Source organism: Hyperolius riggenbachi, chromosome 2 (assembly GCF_040937935.1).
Source record: "Hyperolius riggenbachi isolate aHypRig1 chromosome 2, aHypRig1.pri, whole genome shotgun sequence".
In the NCBI taxonomy this organism is placed as follows: Eukaryota; Metazoa; Chordata; class Amphibia; order Anura; family Hyperoliidae; genus Hyperolius; species Hyperolius riggenbachi.
The window spans coordinates 154,553,752-154,573,853 of NC_090647.1; the positions used below are offsets into that span (position 1 = coordinate 154,553,752).

General features: G+C 47.8%; 1 protein-coding gene across 1 annotated transcript in view; it reads right to left on the minus strand.

Moving 5' to 3' along the window:
* Positions 1-19,609, minus strand: part of RB1 (RB transcriptional corepressor 1) — a 292,700-nt gene extending 273,091 nt beyond the window's left edge. The window contains exon 1 of the mRNA XM_068267730.1: positions 19,348-19,609. Coding sequence (XP_068123831.1) covers positions 19,348-19,421 — 74 coding nt within the window. The 5' untranslated portion in view covers positions 19,422-19,609. The remainder of the gene's footprint in view (positions 1-19,347) is intronic.
* Positions 19,610-20,102: the final 493 nt, after the last annotated feature.

Sequence of the window (20,102 nt, forward strand, 5' to 3'; positions counted from 1 at the left end):
TAAAACCTGTAATTTCTATCCGATCATTTGTTTGAAATTTTCAGGAAAATCTATCATAAGTGTACAGCATATTACGGTAGTTTGATTTCTCGAATTATTTGATCAAGCTTGTTGAACAAAAAGGTAAAAACTGAATCATGTATGGCCACCTTAAAGTGGACCCAAATTAAAAATACAAGATTTCAGAAATAAAATCTATTTTCTAAATTATAATAATAAATAGCAGCCATTTTTCAGCTGCATAATGACAAATATAAAATATTTTAGGAAACATACTTGTGAGATATAATACGGAAGGGGTATGGCCTGATTGAATACAAACACCTTAAATATTTGTAAAAATACAAGTATAAAATATTTTACATTTATTGGAGGAACCCCTCCCTTCCTTTCATATTGCCAGGATTTTTCCGGCAAACTGGTGGAGGAGATAAAAAACAAAAAACACAGGCTGCTACTGACGATGTCACAGGGGAGGTGATCTCAGCTTGTGTGATATTTCACATAGACAATGCCCCCTGTGAGAGAGGGTAGCTGATGACAAACACACCCATGATCTAAAACCTCCTACTAAGCTCAGAAGTAATGGCTTCCACCTGTATATGGGCTCATTTCCACTATCGCGAATTCGCATGCGTTTTTCGCATGCAAATTCGCATAGCAAACAAGTGAATGGGACTGTTTGCACTTGTCAGGATTCCTTTGCGTTTTTCTGTGCAGAAAAAATTTGCATTGCAGAGCCATCAGAATTCGCATGCCGTATACCGCTATGCGAATCGCATACAATGTATTTAATAGGAAATTCGCATGAAGTTTGGGTATGCAAATTTTCATGCGAATTCGCATAGAAACAATGGAAAAGCACACCAGCACTGCCATGGTTAAATTCGCATGCATCGTCATCCATGCGAATTCGCATGAAAATCCGCATGGACCCGCATGCAAATTTTGTATCCGCATGCGAATTTTTACGATTCGCACCGCACAAGTGGAAATGCAGCCCAACTCTTGTTATGAAAAGAGAAGGGTGAAAAGCATGCACTGAAATGCTCATAGGCTTAAAGGAGTGTTTGTATATGTCCGAGTGGTGCAACTAAATATTTTGAATAAAAAAAATGTTTGGTTTGGGTCCGCTTTAAAGGACAGCTGTAGTGAGAGGTTTGTGGAGGCTCCCTATAATTTATTTCCTTCTAAACAATACCAATTGCCTGGCAGCCCTGCTGATCTACTTGGCTGCTGTAACGTCTGAATAACACCAGAACCAAGCATGCAGCTAATCTTGTCAGATCTGACAATGTCAGAAACATCTGATCTGCTGCATGCTTGTTCAGGGTCTATGGCTAAAAGTATTAGCAGGGGATGAGCTTAAAGCCAGGCAACGGTTATCGCATAAGGGGGTGGGGGGGGGGGGGGATAGCAGCCTCTAAATCCCTCCAGCTTCAGTTGTCTTTTAAAGAAACTCTGAAGCAAAAAAATTGCTATTTTTACCCCATAGTTCGCTCCAGGAGTCTCAGTAGAGGAAAACTGCCGCAACCCCGTGGCAAAACGAGGGGTTTATACCCCCCAAATCGCGGGGCTAACATCCACTACTTTCTTGGTCGTGGATTTTGCTGCCCGGGGAGGCAGAGCTTTGAGCTGTAGCTCTGCCTCTACTGACGTCAATCGCCGTGCGGATCTCCGCCTCTCCCTGCCCCTCTCTGTGAAGGGGAGAGGTGGAGATCTGCGGCGATTGACTTCAGTAGAAGTAGAGCTACAGCAGAAAGCTCTGCCTCTTTCAGGAAGCGCTGCCCGGATTGTCCCCTGGGGATTGAGGGGGGGGGGGGTCTAAAGCCCTTGTTTTGCCACTGGAATGCAGCAGTTTACCTCTACTGAGACTCCTGAAGCGAACTAGGAGGTAGAAATAGCAATTTTTGTTCGCTTCAGTCTCTTTTTAAAAGGGAGGGTTCAGGGAGGTGTTTAAAAAAAATAAAAATACTAATCCACTTACCTGGGGCTTCCTCCAGCCCATGGCAGGCAGGACGTGCCCTCGACACCGCTCTGGAGGCTCCCGGTTTTCTTCAGTGGCTCATCCAACCTGGCCAGGCCGGCTTCCAGGTCGGGCTCTTGTGCGCTCCAACATGCGTCTCACGCGGTCACGCTGACGCCATCGGACGTCCTCCAGGCTGTACTGCACAGGAGCAGTCCAGTCCATAGGACGTCCGATGACGGCAGCGCGGCCGCATGAGAATTATCAGAAGCCTACACCCCGAATAGGGTGACTATTCGATGTGAACTTCCCTATAATATTGGTAACAAATCTATGTTCAATCCTCCATCTTTTCCAGGTGGTTCAGTGGAACTCTTTTACTCGAGGGTCCTGGAGGACTGCAGATCCCTCATGTACCCCAAAGATGCCCCTAATATGTCTCCAGAGGAGAAGGAGGCTTTAAAGTGGCTACAGTCTCGGACTGATTTAACTATTAAGGAGGCAGATAAGGGGGGAGGGGTTGTAGTACTCTCAACAGAACAATATCAAAGAGAATGTTTGAGACAACTTGAGGATAGATCCACTTATACTAAATTGGCCACTGACCCTACAGCACAATATGTGATGGAACTAAAGAGACTCCTCCTAAAAGGAATGACTGATGGTGCCTTAGATAGGACAACAGCTAATAAATTACTTCTTCATTTTCCTCGCAACCCGGTGTGGTATTGTATTCCTAAAATTCATAAATCTCAGGAGAACTCACCGGGCCGCCCTATTGTTTCAGCTATAGGATCCTTAACAGAACCATTGTCCCAATTTCTAGATGTGCAGTTAAGACCTCTTCTGAGATCATTACCGTCATATGTAGGGGATACTACAGAGGTGTTGAACATTTTGAGGACCTTTGAATGGCAGCCTCAGTATCATTTGGCATCAGTGGATATAGTCTCTCTCTATAGTCGCATTTGCCATACGGATGGTTTACAGGCAATTGGATCATTCTTACCAGAATTATTTGAGGAGGATGCTTTACAGTGGTTTGTCCTGGCGGGTCTGGAGTTTGTCCTCACCCGGAACTCATTCCTCTTTGACCACGAGTGGTACCATCAGGAGGTCGGCACGGCAATGGGGAGCCCTGTGGCCCCCACCTATGCCGGCCTCTTCATGGGCCGCTGGGAGGCGGATTACATCTATTCATCAAGGAATGGGTTCCTGGAGCGGATTAAAATCTGGACCCGCTATATTGATGACATTCTGATAGTGTGGGAGGGGCACCACGCAGATTTTGAGGAATTTATGGAATATTTAAATTCCAATGGTGTCAATATGGCTTTTACCCATATTTGGGGGGGGGGGGGGGAATCATCAGCTGCAGTTTTTGGACTTGGATATCCAGGTACAGGAGGGAATATTGGTGACCAAAACTTATAGGAAGAAAACGGCAGTCAATACATTGCTAAGTGCCACCAGTTACCACCCACCTTCCACAATCAGGAGTCCCCTATGGACAATTCCTCCGGTTACGGAGGAATGCTAGTTCATGGGAGACCTTCCTTGAGCAGTCTGAGGATCTTAAATCCAGACTGGTAGAAAGAGGATATAAACTGCATATTATACAGCAAGCATTCTTACGGGCAGCAGGCAAAGATAGGGCCTCCCTGTTACAACGAAAGAAGGAAAAGAATCGAAATTGCACCCTAGATACGTTTTTATGCATTTTTCCTATTCACCAATGTTTTATCATATAAAACAGGCAATAGGAAAGAATTGGTGGATTATCCAACAGGATAAACTATTAAGCTCAAAGAGTGCACTACGCCCTTGTGTTTCCTATAAGCGAGTTCCGAATTTGAAAGATAAATTATCTCATAGTGAATTTACTAGCCCTCAGTCTCAATCTTGGCTAGGCTCCAATCGCCCAAAGGGCAATTTTAAAATGTCAGAGATGTTCCTGCTGCAACTTTTTAGAGCTGGGGAGTACCTTCACACGCTTTGGACGGACATGCAGAATTAAACAAGTTATTAACTGTAGAACTAAAGGCCTGGTTTATGCCTTAGTGTGTCCTTGCCAGCGAATTTACGTTGGTGAAACCACAAATATGCTCAAGGACCGTTACCAGGCCCACTGCCGGTCAGTCCATAGCGGGGAGGGCTGCCCTAGAGTGATTGATCATATGCGAGCAGCTCACAATAGTGATGTGACTAAATTAGGATTTTTAGGTTTGGAACAAGTTAGACGGGACAGAAGGGGCGGAGATTGGCACCGTAAGCTGTTACAGAGGGAGTTTCTGGATAGCATATTTTGATGTGGTGGGACCTTTGGGATTGAATGAAAAGAATAATTTAGCGGTATTCATTTGAATAAGGTGTTTGTATTTTAATGTCTTTTTAATGTCCTTGAGTACCTGTCCTAGTATGTCATCTTCCCCTTTTCTTAACTAATTTTTCTATTCACCTCCCGATGTGGATATGGACACCGGCCGGACGGTCCGTCTTTGTGGGTCTGTGAGTATTCAAAGATAAATGTTTACAGTAAAATACACCTGATTTGCACAATTGTGTATATGTATTTCCATCCCCACACAGACGGACTGAGGCCTTAATTTTATGTAGACGGTTCTAATTTGGACATCTATTGACAATTGGGGTTATATATGGAGCAGCTGCTATATTTGTGATCGCTCCTACGACTTCCATCTACTTGTCAAATTCATTGGTGGCCTTAATTTGTTAGGCCACTAGATGGCAGTCGTGGGTTTACTATAAGTCGGGCATGCGCTCAAATGTATTTGCTTTTTGGTCGCCCTCTGGTGGATAGTGAATTTTCTTTTTCCGCATTACGGTGACTAATGCGTCCTAGTGGACGCATTGGACTGATGTAACTAACACTGAGCGCGTCCCGGATATGACGCGAATGCGTCTTCCGGCTTGCGCTCCATCAAGCGGAAGTACCTTCTGTTAATCCACCAGAGCGTCCCGGAGTGCGCTCCATGCACGAATAGTGCGATTTTTGGAACATTATTGGCGGCTGCTCCATTATGGATGGGGTAAGTGTCTATTTAAGGGGTGAACATACGAGGGGCGAGTGTCCTGATGATGCGCCACAGTGCATAAAAGCGTGAAACAGCTGTCGACCTCCCCACCAGCCTAGTACCTCTCTCAGTATTGTACTGAACATGTAATGTATGCCGTTTTAATTTCTCTACATTAAAAGTGAAGTTTTATTAAGGGATGTGCAAAGCCCCTTTTTTCAATTTTTTTTTCTATTTATTGGATATTTCCTGCAGAGACTGAGGGCCAGATTTATCATGAGTGTCAGACAAAATATTGGTAGGTTTTTAGAAATCCGTGCAGAAATGTCTCAGACAGCAAGTGCAGATTCCTTCTAAACTTGTTGTAAAATAGGAGGAGCTAGGAGGAGTCTCTCAGACAGCACAGTGTGTGAGAGGAATTGCTGTTGCTAAGGTATCCAACACACCTGCTATATTGATAGCAGCAGGCTCTGAGGAGGAATTCAGCAGGGGGGAGAACCACCACACAAATCAGGTCTAGCGGGTAGTCTACAATCATGTTTAGCCTGCAATTCTACATCTGTAGAACTGCTATCAAGCACTTCTTAATCTGCGCCAATTTAGGGATGGATTTGCACTTTTCCTAACTGTAGTGCAGCTCTAGAAATCCACGCTAAATTGCCACTATTACCTAGGATTTAAGAAGGTTCTTTTCATGCAGAACTGTTCTCCCTGCTGGTTAGAACAGATTAAGAAGAAAAAACTGTTGGTAATGCATTGATAAATCTCCCCATGTCCTATTCAAACTACCATATTTTTTGGACTATAAGACGCACTTTTTTTCCCCAAAAAATTGGGAGAATAAGTGTCTTATAGTCCGAATGTGGCAATTTTACCAATCCGGGTGATTGTATCCTTTGTGCCTTAAATGACGTCCGCGGTGGGGAGGCAGCAGCAGCAGTGCGATCCCAGGTGTTAACGAGCGGCATAACAGCAACCGCTGTGATGAATGTAAAGACTCTTCCTGGCTGCGATCCTGCCCATTCCTCAGCCCCATATCATTGCGATCCTCAGTGCTCCCAAGCGGCATAGCAGCAGTCGCTGTTATGAATGGAAATAATGGTACTCATTTTGGCTGGTATCCTGTCCCTTCCTCCGCCCGATCCTCATTGCTCTCAAACTGCATAGCAGCAGCCGCTGTAATGCCCGGGGATGCTGCACCTGGCTATGATTCACCTGTCTGCGTAATCCCGGGCCGGCAGAGATGTACATCTTCGGCCGCTATAGAGGCAGAGTCCTTAGAGGCTTCCGTACTGTGCCCTGTTGCCTGGCGCCCCCTGACGACCATGTGCGTCTTATAGTCCGAAAAATCCGGTAAATTTACATTAAAGTTAACCTCCGGACTAAAAATCTACTCAGCAGAACTGAAAAGGCTTGGTGTTTCTTGAACAGTTTCACAGCATCAGAACCAGGGCTGTGGAGTCGGTCCAAAAATCCACCGACTCCGAAGTTTAGGATTCCACCGACTCCGACTCCTCTAATTTGCACATTACAATTTTGTTGATTAAAAGTATGTAACATGAAATTCGTCTCTTAACTGCCAACGCTTAGGAATTTTACAAGACAACTGAAGTGAGAAGGATATGTAGACTACTATATTTATTCCCTTTAGACTAAAACTAGTCCTTGGTAAGAGTACTTGTAAAAGGTACAAACCGAAACAAAGAACATCTATCAGGCCCTAGGCAATGTAAGTGTGGGTACATGTAAGAATGATGTGCAGGTACTCTGCAGGGGAATGAGGAGATTGTAAACAGACAACACCTCTGTATTCAATGTGCACAGCATTCTCAGTGGATTCCCTGCAGCCCTGTGGGGAGTGCATATGTAGAGTATAGTACTACTGTGTAACAAAGTAAACCTGAGAGAGATGAAATTAAAGTTTTATACATACCTGGGGCTTTCTCCAGCCGCCTTCAGGATAATCAGTCCCTCGTTGTCCTCCTCCACCACCTGGATCTTCTGCTATGAGTCCAGGTACTTGAGTCAGTCGGGCGTAGTGCGCATGCACACACTCCGCCGCCAGGAGCATACTACACCTGTGCAGCACTATTGCGCAGGTGCAGAATGTTCCTGGCTGTGGGAGCGGCATGCGGCCGGACAGCGCTGACTGGCTGAATTACCAGGACTCATAGCAGAAGATCCGGGTGGTGGAGGACAGCGAGGGACTGATTAGCCTGAAGGGGGCTGGGAGGAAGTCCCAGGTATGTATAAAACTTCACTTTTCATCCGTCTCAGGTACCCTTTAATTTGTAGTCACCAAACCAAATTTTAACAACATATCAAATTATTTGATTTCATCAGCAAAGGGAGTGCATACATTTGCATAAATCAGAATCAATGCAGAATTATTTCCATCTCGTTGACCATCTCTATTAGTGACACAGCTACACATCAGGCTTTATTCTTACAGTATAGATGTTATTTAGTATATATGTTACGGCCAGAACCCGAAGTTTGGCCACTTCTAGTTCTGGCCGGCCACTTCGGGTTCTGGCCGGCCAATTCGCGAAGTGCCCGCTGCGCTGCGGCCAATGTTAGAAACGGATCGTTTACTCTGATATGAATGTATCTTCTGGCCGCAGCGCAGCGGCCAAACGTATTAATTTGTTGCAATTAAGCCGGCGGCAATGTAACAATTCAAGCCGCCGGCTTTTTATCTGCCTCTCTCTCCTCCCCCCCCCCCCCCCCTCTCTCTCTTTCTTATGGGCAGCCGGGCGGGGACACGCGTGTCCCTCCGGAGTCGTTCGTCGCGGCAGGGAAGCCTGCCGTTCTTGCAGAGCGGGTGCTGGCAGAAGCAATGTCTGCAGCCTACCCGCTCTGCTGCCCCTGCTGCGACGAACGACTCTGGGGGACTCGCGTGTGTCCCCCCCGCCGGCTGGCCATAAGAGGAGAGAGAGAGAGAGGCAGATAAAAAGCCGGCGGCTTGAATCGTTACATTGCCGCCGGCTTAATTGCAACAAATTAATACGTTTGGCCGCTGCGCTGCGGCCAGAAGATACATTCATATCAGAGTAAACGATCCGTTTCTAACATTGGCCGCAGCGCAGCGGGCACTTCGCGAATTGGCCGGCCAGAACCCGAAGTGGCCGGCCAGAACTAGAAGTGGCCAAACTTCGGGTTCTGGCCGTAACATATATAAGAGATTCCTGTGTACACATCATAGATACAGTCACAATCAGATATGTATATCTGACCTTAAAAATACGGGGACTGCTTTATGGAAGCAGCACAAGTAACTAATTTTGATTGGTTTATTTCATTTTTGTGGACTAAGCACAGCTATTACTGTATATATACATTATTTTTAATGACTATTATCTGAGAAATAGAACATTTTATCATATTTTCTATTTTAATTACAGTTACAAATTCATTAGGAGTCGAAGCATTTTTTTCCCCCGGATTCCGACTCCAGGCACCCGAAATTGCTCCGACTCCGACTCTACAGCCCTGATCAGGACACAGTTGGAACTGTGTCTCATGCTTCCTGTCACCTCCTTTCAACCAAAAAGATGTCTGCCCTCATGAAATCAAACATTTGCCTGTTCTTTTAAAACAGGGTGGGTAAGAGATTATATTACCTATTTTAATTAACATAACTAATGTAACTTAATGACAGTATGTTTGTTTAGGCTGACAGTATACATGTAAACAGCCTGCTGGCAACACGCTGTGTGTCGCTAGCACGGCGGTTTACTTTTGGGGGGCAGAGCGCAGGGGGGGGGGAAGAGATAATATATGCAGACCCAGCCTCTGTATGCAATTAGGATTTGTAAAACCCACCTCGAGTTCTCTTTAACCACCCTGGCGTTCTGATAAGATCGCCAGGGAGGCTGCAGGAGGGGTTTTTTTTAATAAAAAAAAAACACTATTTCATGCAGCCAACTGAAAGTTGGCTGCATGAAAGCCCACTAGAGGGCGCTCCGGAGGCGTTCTTCCGATCGCCTCCGGCGCCCAGGATAAACAAGGAAGGGCGCAATGAGCGGCCTTCCTTGTTTTGCTTAGATCGTCGCCATAGCGACGAGCGGAGTGACGTCATCGACGTCAGCCGACGTCCTGACGTCTGCCGCCTCCGATCCAGCCCTTAGCGCTGGCCGGAACTATTTGTTCCGGCTGCGCAGGGCTCGGGCGGCTGGGGGGACCCTCTTTCGCCGCTGCTCGCGGCGGATCGCCGCAGAGCGGCGGCGATCAGGCAGCACACGCGGCTGGCAAAGTGCCGGCTGCGTGTGCTGCACTTTATTTCATGCAAATCGGCCCAGCAGGGCCTGAGCGGCAGCCTCCGGCGGTGATGGACGAGCTGAGCTCGTCCATACCGCCCGGCTGGTTAAAGAGACACTGAAGCGAAAAAAAAAATATGATATAGTGAATTGGTTGTGTACTATGAATAATTACTAGAAGATTAGCAGCAAAGAAAATATTCTCATACTTTTATTTTCAGGTATATAGTGTTTTTTCCTAACATTGCATCATTCTATAATATGTGCAGATTACACAACACTCAGCATTCAAAATGAGTCTTTCAGAGCAGTCTGTGAAGTAATGACCTCTCCTCTAGCAGAGAAAAAAGTAAACAGTTCACTTACAGTTGAGATAATAAAAGTCAGATAACAGCCCTCTCCACTACTAACTTAGTCGGAGAGCTTAATGGCTTGTTTGCATAGAGATAACAACTGGAGTTTCTCAACTCTTCCTGTACTAGAAACAATTAGACTGATGTATCTGATCTTAATGTTTTATTTCTTAGCTGTACTACACATACAAATCATAATTTTTTTTTCGCTTCAGTGTCTGTTTAACCTCCTGAGCGGTCTGGACGAGCTCAGCTCGTCCATCACCGCCGGAGGCTGCCGCTCAGGCCCTGCTGGGCCGATTTTCCTTGAATAAAAAAGGAGCATACGCAGCCGGCACTTTGCCAGCCGCGTGTGCTACCTGATCGCCGCCGCAGCGCGGCGATCCGCCGCGTGCAGCGGCGAAAGAGGGTCCCCCCAGCCGGCCGAGCCCAGCGTAGCCGGAAGAAACCGTTCCGGCCAGCGCTAAGGGCTGGATCGGAGGCGGCTGACGTCAGGACGTCGGCTGACGTCCATGACGTCACTCCGCTGGTCGCCATGGCGACGAGGTAAGTAAAAGACACTAATTACTTACGGTAACGTCTTTTCCAGTAGAGTTATTCTGTCTCCTGAAATTACACAATACGGTTCCTTCACTGAAAGGGCCTGAAGTTCACAAATTCTCCTGGCGGAAGTGATTGCTATTAGGAAGGCTGTTTTAAGGGTTAATATCTTGTCCGAGACCTCCTCCAGAGGTTCGAAGGGGGCTTCACACAAGGCCTGAAGTACTGTGTTGAGGTCCCAAGATGGCATCTTACATTGAACAAACGGTCTAAGACGTTTTAGAGCTCTGAAAAAACGGACAAAGTATTCTTCCTCTGCTAGTCTCCTTTCCAGAAACACACTAAGGGCGGATGTGTGAACCTTCAAAGTGCTTGTGCTGAGCCCCATTTCATAACCATCTTGCAGGAACTCGAGAACCGAAAGGGAAGAACTCACTTCTCTTGAATTCTGAAAACACCATTCATTGTACACATTCCAGACCTTTCCATAGATTTGCCTTGTGACTTTTTTCCTACTTTGCAATAAAGTCTCTGAAAGCTTGTTTGAAAAAAACCTCTGTTCTTTAATAACCTCCACTCAGGCTCCATGCGGAAAGATGAAGCATCTGCAGATTGGGATGAAATGCTGGACCCTGAAGAAGAAGGTCTGGCCGCATCTGAAGACGAATTGGATCTGCTGTAGCTAAACTCCTTAGAAGAGTAAACCAGGGTCTCTTTGGCCAGTATGGTACTATTACTATTGCTTTTGCTTGATCCTGGCATATCCTGCTGAGAACCCGAGGTATTAGACATAGAGGAGGGAAAACATACATTAGTCCTGGACTCCATTTTATTGAGAATGCGTCTACCGCCAAGGGCTTGTCCTGTGGACACAGGGAGCAGAACATCGGGCACTTCTTGTTGTTCCTTCGTGCAAAGAGATCCAGGACTGGATGACCCCATTGCTCTGTGATCTCCTGAAATACCTCCTCGTTTAGAGACCACTCGTCCTGGTGAAGAGGGGGTCGACTCAGGAAGTCTGCCAGCTGATTTAATGTTCCCTTCAGATGTAGAGCTTTCAGGGACTTCAAGTTCATCTCGGACCATCTCAAAATCTGATCTGCTTGTAAGTAAAGGGATCGGCTCCTTGTTCCCCCTTGCCTGTTTAGATATGCCACAACTGTGTTGTTGTCTGTTCGAATCGTGACATGAGTCTGTCTTATCTGGTCCTGGAAGTGTTGCAAAGCCTCCCATACTGCCTGAAGTTCTCTGTTTGATGATCGTAAGTGTTCTGACCAAGTTCCCTGAGCCGGGGATGTGCCTAGATGGGCTCCCCATCCCCAGGCGCTCGCGTCTGTCGTTATAACAGTCTCTGAGGGAAAGTTCCACAGATTTCCTTTCTAGAGATGAGGAGGCCTCAACCACCAATCCAGCGATCTCTTGACTCTCTGAGGAATGATGACAGACTTGTCTAAAGATTCCTTCTTCCGATTCCAACTCCTTAAAATCCAATGTTGAAGAGTCCTGGCGTGCAGCTGTCCCCACTGAACCGCGGGAAGTGAAGAGGTTAGTAATCCCAGCAGTGCCATAGCTTTCCTTAGTGTGACTGATTTCATTTCCTGGAAAGAAAGAACACATCTTAGAATGGCAGATATTTTTCTCTCGGGCAGAATCACCAGGTTAGCAAGAGAAGATATAGTGAAACCCAAATACTCCATAGATTGACAGGGAGTAAGAGAGGACTTTTCCCAATTAATCAACCATCCCAAGGATTGAAGAAAGTCTAAGCAGACATTCACTTGAGCATGCACAGACTCAAAGGATGGACCCCAGATCAAAAGATCATCTAGATAGGCGATAATGTGAATAGATTGTAGTCTAAGAACCGCCAAGATCTCACATAGTACTTTAGTAAATAGCCATGGTGCTTAGAGTAGACGACTCCCATGCTCTCCTTAAAATGTTGTCCATTTTCTTGTCTATGGGATCCCTGAGGTTACCAAAATCTTCAAACTGAAGGTCTGACCTCCTAGACAGTTTGGATAATGAGGGATCAAGTTTTGGGGCTGTACCCCAGAACTTCTGATCTTCTGGATTAAATGGATACTTTTTAGATAGGGATTTTGGCCAGAAGGCTCTTCTCTCAGGATTATCCCACTCTCGTTTAACAATATTCTTTAGGGCACCGTGAACAGGTATATAAACAGTCTCAGGGTCAGATAGACCTACATACATCTGATCTAATGGAGTAAGAGTCTTTTCGTCAGGTTTTATCCCCATAGTATCATGCATTGCTTTCAGAAAAATTCTCATAGAGTCTGGGGGAAAAGCAAACCTATGCAATTTATCCTCTGTATGTTCATCTTCAGAACCGATCTCCTCTAACGAGGAGATGGCTACCTCACCCTCAGATAAATCTGACTCAGCCGAGTCCTCTCCTCTCCTTCTTTTATGAGTAGGGACTGATTCTGCAGGTTCTTGTTCAAGCGTAGAAGGAACTACCCGAACAGGGGCTGCCTCAGAGGCAGTAGAGGCTGAGGGCTGGGATGCAGGATTAACATCTGATGGAATATTAGATGGAATGTTAGCTTCCTTGATCACTTGGATCGCAGTTGCCATTTCAGACTTCATCCAACCCATAAGGTCTTTGAAGATTACAGGGGATTCCTTCTTAACAATTTTATCAGTACAATTACGGCAAAGAGGCCTTGAGGATGATGATGATATTCTCTCTGAACATATAGCACACTTCTTATAATCCGATTTCTGTGTAGACTTTCCCTTGTCACTCTTTTCTCCCTTATCAGGTAAATCGGGCTTGTCTTTAACTGATTTAGGCACAGTGGGCTACAAGAGAACAGATGGGAAAGTATAATCAGAATATGCCCCTTTAAGCGTATTACAGCAAACAACTGTTAGGATTCATATTAATGTCCTACCAGAGAGGCATCGGAACCCGGCTCCACAGATCTAGTAGACCCAAGTCCTGCGGCAGCGTCCATGATCGAAGTAATAATGCAGAGACCATGTGCTTAGTTTAAATAGGCCGCCCAAGAAATACCGCCCCTCTACCTGTGGTGTCTCTAAAAGATTTCCCCACAGAAACAGTGTCAGATGACACATAGTCCCCCTCGCTCATACCTCTTCCGCCGCCCGGAACCATCCGTCTCCGCATCCCTCGATCCGTAGCAGCCACGCCAACTCAGAGGGTGGGGACCGCAAATGCAGCAGCCGCATCAGCAGCCGCATGACTCCGGGCGGCGAATCAGGAAGTACTTCCGGGGTCGAGGTGGCGTCAGTCTGCCCGCGTGATCACATGATCCGCAATCCGGAAGTGGGCTATGAACGCGTCCGGCATGTAGTCCTTCTGATACGGAGAAGCCAGTAGGTGCAGCACGGAACCTGGGCCAGTACACTAACCGGCCTACAACCAGGAAACCCCGCTACACAGCTCCTGTCCCACGGACATGGTTGGCTCCAGCTTCTCATCCAGCTCCTGGTGGTGGACAGAAAACAACTGACGAGGTCTGATTTCACCCTGCTTATATGTCTGCCTAATTGATGCAAATCTTTTATGCTAATCTAGTTCCTGTCCATCAATTGTGGGGAGGGAGACAGGTCTCAGGGGTGCTGTCCAAGGACGTTCCTGGAAACAAGGAAGGCTGCTCATTGCGGCCTTCCTTGTTTATTCTGGTGGCCGGAGGCGATCAGAATTACGGATCCGGAGCGCCCTCTAGTGGGCTTTCATGCAGCCAACTTTCAGTTGGCTGCATGGAATAGTTTTTTTTTTTATTTAAAAAAAAACCCTCCCGCAGCCGCCCTGGCGATCTTATTAGAACGCCAGGGAGGTTAAAGGGTACCTGAAATGAGAAGGATATGGTTACTGACAAACTAATTTACTTTTAGGCTTTGTTCCCATTATAAATCACCAGTGCTATCGCAAGCGCTGAGCGATTTATAAAGCGCTTTTAAAAGGGCTTAAAAAAACAAAGACACAATATCAGAAACGTTCATAGTGTGAACAAGCCCTTAAACAATACCAGTTGCCTGGCAGCCCTGTTGATCTCTTGTCTTTGGAACCTGTCACACGGCAGCAACAAGTTTCTGGATGAAACTGGTCACACAGCGGCAGCAGAGCTGTGGAGTCGGTACAAAAATCCACCGACTCCAACTCAATTTAGGATTCCACCGACTCCAACTCCTCCAATTTGCATATCACAATCTTGTTGATTGAAAGTATGTAACATGAAATTTGTCTCTTAACTGCCAACGCTTAGGAATTTTAAAAGACAACTGAAGTGAGAAGGATATGTAGACTGCCATATTTTTTCCCTTTAGTCATAGACTAAAACTAGTCCTTGGTAAGAGCACTTGAAAAAGGTACAGACCGAAACAAAGAACATCTATCAGGCCCTAGGGCCTAGGCAATGTAACTGTGGGTACATGTAAGAGTGATGTGCAAGTACTCTGCAGGTTTATGGGTGATAGACAACACCTCTATGTTCAATGTGCACAACATTCTCAGTTGATTCCCTACAGCTCTGTGTGGAGTGCATATGCAGAGTATAGTACTACTGTGTAACAAAGGCTGGTTTCACAGCGGGACGTTAAAGTCCCACATTAAAGCAACCAGTAACGCAGCCTAACTCACAGCACTGTAAAATCAATGTGCTGTTCACAGTGCACACGTTGCGTTAGGGTATAATTCTGCACGTTAAATGAAAGTGCAGCATGCTGTACGTTATACCCCTATAGAGCTGCGTTAGATTGTTTGCATATGCTCAGTGAGTAGCCACATGGCTAATTAATATTCACTGCACTGTGGTGACTCGTAGTGGGACTCGTAGTGTTGTCCGGATCATGAACGAATCATTCATTTGATTCGGATCTTTTTTGTGAGTCACCAGGAATAGAACAAAAAGCATCCGGGCACCAGCAGCAGCAATGATGCTTTAGTAAACCTTTAATCCATCCCCATACCGCATGACATACAAAGTGCAATGCCTAACGTCGTTTCACAGGATAAACCTGCTTCCTCAGAGGCAACCAATAACACCAGCCTCTGAGGAAGCAGGTTTATCCTGTGAAACGACGTTAGGCATTGCACTTTGAATGTCATGCGGTATGGGGATGGATTAAAGGTTTACTAAAGCATCATTGCTGCTGCTGGTGCCCGGATGCTTTTTGTTCTATTCCTGTGGATTATAGTCTCATTTATCTGGAGGCACAGCTAGAGTGACCTGCTACCCCCTGCCTGTCTTCAGTCTGCAAGCATCTTGTGCCAATCAACTCTTTCCTTTTATTGAACTTTTTTGTGAGTCGATTCATCCGGATCATCACAATGAAAGATTTGGTTCACAGTGGGTATCTGTCTGGAAGAAACAGGCACATACAGAATGTACAGTGCAGGGAAAGACCTGTCCTGCTAGTCATTTCACCCCCAGTCTGCTTCCCTAGTAAAATGATTCAAATGATTTGGTTCAAAGATCTGGATCTTTTCAATGATCCGATTCAAATGATCCAAATCCTTAAAAAGATCCGGACTTCCCATCACTATCCTGGAGCGGCTTCTTTGAGAGCCCCATAACGCGGCTCAATCTGACGTCCAACTTCAACACCACCACGCGTTGCGTTAGGGGCAGGTTATGCTACCTTAACGCCCCCTAAAACGCAACGTCTTGGTGTGAAAGTAGCCAAACTAAACCTGAGACAGATGAAATTAAAGTTTTATACATACCTGGGGCTTCCTCCAGCCTCCTTCAGGCTAATCAGTCCCTCGCTGTCCTGCTCTGCCACCTGGATCTTCTGCTATGAGTCCAGGTACTTGAGCCAGTCGGGCATAGTGCGCATGCACACACTCCGCCGCCAGGAGCATACTACACCTGTGCAGCACTATTGCGCAGGTGCAGAATGCTCCTAGCTGTAGGAGCGGCACGCGGGCAGACTGTGCTGACTGTGCGGGACTCATAGCAGAAGATCCAGGTGACGGAGGAGAACAGCGAGGGACCGATTGGCCTGAAGGGGGCTGGAGGAAGTCCCAGGTATGGTTAAAACTTTTCTTTTCATCCGTCTCAGGTACCCTTTCATTCGTAGTCACCAAACCAAATTTTAACTACATATTAAGTGATTTGATTTCATGAGCAAAGAGTGCATACATTTGCATAAATCAGCATCACTGCAGAATGATTTCCATCTCATTGACCATATCTATTAGTGACACGGCTACACATCAGGCTTTATTCTTACAGCATACATGTTATTTAGTATATATAAGAGATTTCTGTGTACACATCATATATACTGTACAGTTACAATCAAATATGTACAGTGTTCTCCCCAGGCTCGTTTAGCCGGGTGCTTCACCCGGCTGGATTTGGTGACCACCCGGCTGTCATTGGCTCACCAACTCACCTCCTCCTATGCTGTAAACAGAGTTGCCCTGCATTTTCATCTCCCCCACCCCGCTGTTTTTTCATGCCACCCGGCTGGAAAAAAATTCTGGGGAGAACACTGTATGTATATCTGACTTTAAAAATACAGGGACTGCTTTATTGAAGCAGCACAAAAGTAACTAATTTTGATTGGTTTATGTCATTTTTGTGGACTAAGCACAGCTATTACTGTATATATACATTATGTACGATGACTATTATCTGAGAAATAGACCATTTTATCATATTCTAAATTACAGTTTAAATTCAATAGGAGTCGGAGTCTGTGCATTTTTCCCCAACTCAGACTCCGACTCCACAACCCTGGGCACCAGTGCTCCAGATGAAACCTGTCACAAAGCAGAACAGAAGCAGCAGACCTCCGGCTGAAGCCGCCTGTCACACGGCGGCAGCAGACCTCCGGATAAAGCCTGTCACACGGCGGCAGCAGAGCTCCGCATGAAGCCTGTCACACGGCGGCAGCAGAGCTCCGCATGAAGCCTGTCACACGGCGGCAGCAGAGCTCCGCATGAAGCCTGTCACACGGCGGCAGCAGAGCTCCGCATGAAGCCTGTCACACGGCGGCAGCAGAGCTCCGCATGAAGCCTGTCACACGGCGGCAGCAGAGCTAGCTCCGCATGAAGCCTGTCACACGGCGGCAGCAGAGCTCCGCATGAAGCCTGTCACACGGCGGCAGCAGAGCTCCGGATGAAGCCTCTCACACGGCGGCAGCAGAGCTCCGGATGAAGCCTCTCACACGGCGGCAGCAGAGCTCCGGATGAAGCCTCTCACACGGCGGCAGCAGAGCTCCGGATGAAGCCTCTCACACGGCGGCAGCAGAGCTCCGGATGAAGCCTCTCACACGGCGGCAGCAGAGCTCCGGATGAAGCCTCTCACACGGCGGCAGCAGAGCTCCGGATGAAGCCTCTCACACGGCGGCAGCAGACCTTCGGCCGGAGCCTGTCACACGGCGGCAGCAGACCTTCGGCCGGAGCCTGTCACACGGCGGCAGCAGACCTTCGGCCGGAGCCTGTCACACGGCGGCAGCAGACCTTCGGCCGGAGCCTGTCACACGGCGGCAGCAGACCTTCGGCCGGAGCCTGTCACACGGCGGCAGCAGACCTTCGGCCGGAGCCTGTCACACGGCGGCAGCAGACCTTAGGCCGGAGCCTGTCACACGGCGGCAGCAGACCTTCGGCCGGAGCCTGTCACACAGCGGCAGCAGACCTTAGGCCGGAGCCTGTCACACAGCGGCAGCAGACCTTCGGCCGGAGCCTGTCACACAGCGGCAGCAGACCTTCGGCCGGAGCCTGTCACACAGCGGCAGCAGACCTTCGGCCGGAGCCTGTCACACAGCGGCAGCAGACCTTCGGCCGGAGCCTGTCACACAGCGGCAGCAGACCTTCGGCCGGAGCCTGTCACACAGCGGCAGCAGACCTTCGGCCGGAGCCTGTCACACAGCGGCAGCAGACCTTCGGCCGGAGCCTGTCACACAGCGGCAGCAGACCTTCGGCCGGAGCCTGTCACACAGCGGCAGCAGACCTTCGGCCGGAGCCTGTCACACAGCGGCAGCAGACCTTCGGCCGGAGCCTGTCACACAGCGGCAGCAGACCTTCGGCCGGAGCCTGTCACACAGCGGCAGCAGACCTGCGGCCGGAGCCTGTCACACAGCCGCAGCAGACCTGCGGCCGGAGCCTGTCACACAGCGGCAGCAGACCTGCGGCCGGAGCCTGTCACACAGCGGCAGCAGACCTTCGGCCGAAGCCTGTCACACAGCGGCAGCAGACCTTCGGCCGAAGCCTGTCACACAGCGGCAGCAGACCTTCGGCCGAAGCCTGTCACACAGCGGCAGCAGACCTTCGGCCGAAGCCTGTCACACAGCGGCAGCAGACCTTCGGCCGAAGCCTGTCACACAGCGGCAGCAGACCTTCGGCCGAAGCCTGTCACACAGCGGCAGCAGACCTTCGGCCGAAGCCTGTCACACAGCGGCAGCAGAGCTGTAGGTGAAACCAGTTGAATGGCGAGCAGCAGCAGACCTCCAAATAAATGATCCAGAAACGTAACTAAGGGAAGTCATTTGGCTATATTCAAATTGAGCCTAGACTGTAGCAAAGGCTAGTGGCGTGACAATAGTGAATGCAGAGATTGTGACTGTTCTGTGGCCCTTGGGTCTCAATCACAGCATTAGCCCTTCAATGGTGCTGTGCATGATCACTTCTATATATGCCTTAAATAGTAGTAATCATTTACAAACCGGCCCTTTCCTCTCCTTACATACTGTGTGCATGATCTTGTAAGGTTTCGTGACTCCATACGAATGATTTTGTACAGAATACTTGGAGTGGGGAGCAATGTAACACTTGCACTGGGGCTCAGAGTTCCTTAGCTACGCCAATGGCAAAGCCATTTAATACAACACATCCTGACAGGGCATTTGTCAGGGTGAAATATGCCAATCAGCAATAGACATTAGACAGAAGATGCCAGCACAAAGTAATATCTGCATCACTATACAGTCACGATCAGTCAGCCCCTTGTGATTCATACCAGGAGAATCCACAGGCTGCATTCATGGGAATAATAACAGCTCCCCTCACTGTGACAAGCATGCTCCCATTGTGTCTGGCGCGCTGTATGTGGTTCACCTGCATGTCAAACACAGCTGCTTCTCAGTCATCACTCACTACAGAGAGGCCACAACGGAGTATGTGACAAATACATGAACTCTGCAGCTCAAGGGGCCCCCTCTCTGGCCAGGGGAGAGACTCGAGGATACAGACTCACCCGCCTGCCGTGTCGGGACTCTCCTCCCCCCGGGAGCGGCTGGTGGCTCCTCTTCTCGGGCTCTTAGGTGGCATTCCTGGGGCGGCAGATCACGTCACGGAGATAGGATGCTGGTCCCCCTGTGAGACACGCTGCTTCACCGGGGCTGCACTAGCCTCGCCTTCGGTTATTATAGTAATGCAGCACAGACCTGGCCACAATCAGCGCCCAAAGTCCGTCAGTAACGGACCTTCCGCCGGCTTCCCCAAAACAGTTTCTCCAGACTAACCGCGGGAAAATTGATAAAAAAAAAATCACTTCCGCCTCTTGTTGCCAAGCGACTGTGGCGACGTTACAGTTCTGGGCGGAAGTAAGATTTGGATGGAGAAAAAGCGACCGCGTTACTTCTATGGACGCCATACTGGAGACTGGCAGCTCAAGTTTCTTGACTCTGTACAATTTGGACTGTATTGAAGCACACAAAAATCTGGTCAGTGGATTGCATAGCTCCCAACTGTCCCTCTTTCGGAGGGAAGGTACCTCTTTGGAAGCCTTGTCCCTCTGTCCCTCTTTCCTCCTCATTTATCCCTCTTACATGACTTTGTCCCTCTTTCTATGTAAATATATATATTTCTCTACTAAAAAATGTGTTTGATTGACTCTAAACTTTCTTCCCATCTTTTAAATTGATATGTTACTAATTTTAAAATGTTAATATGAAGGAAAATAAAGCAGGATAGAAAGGACCAGTGTGGTTTGAATTAAAAAACAACATA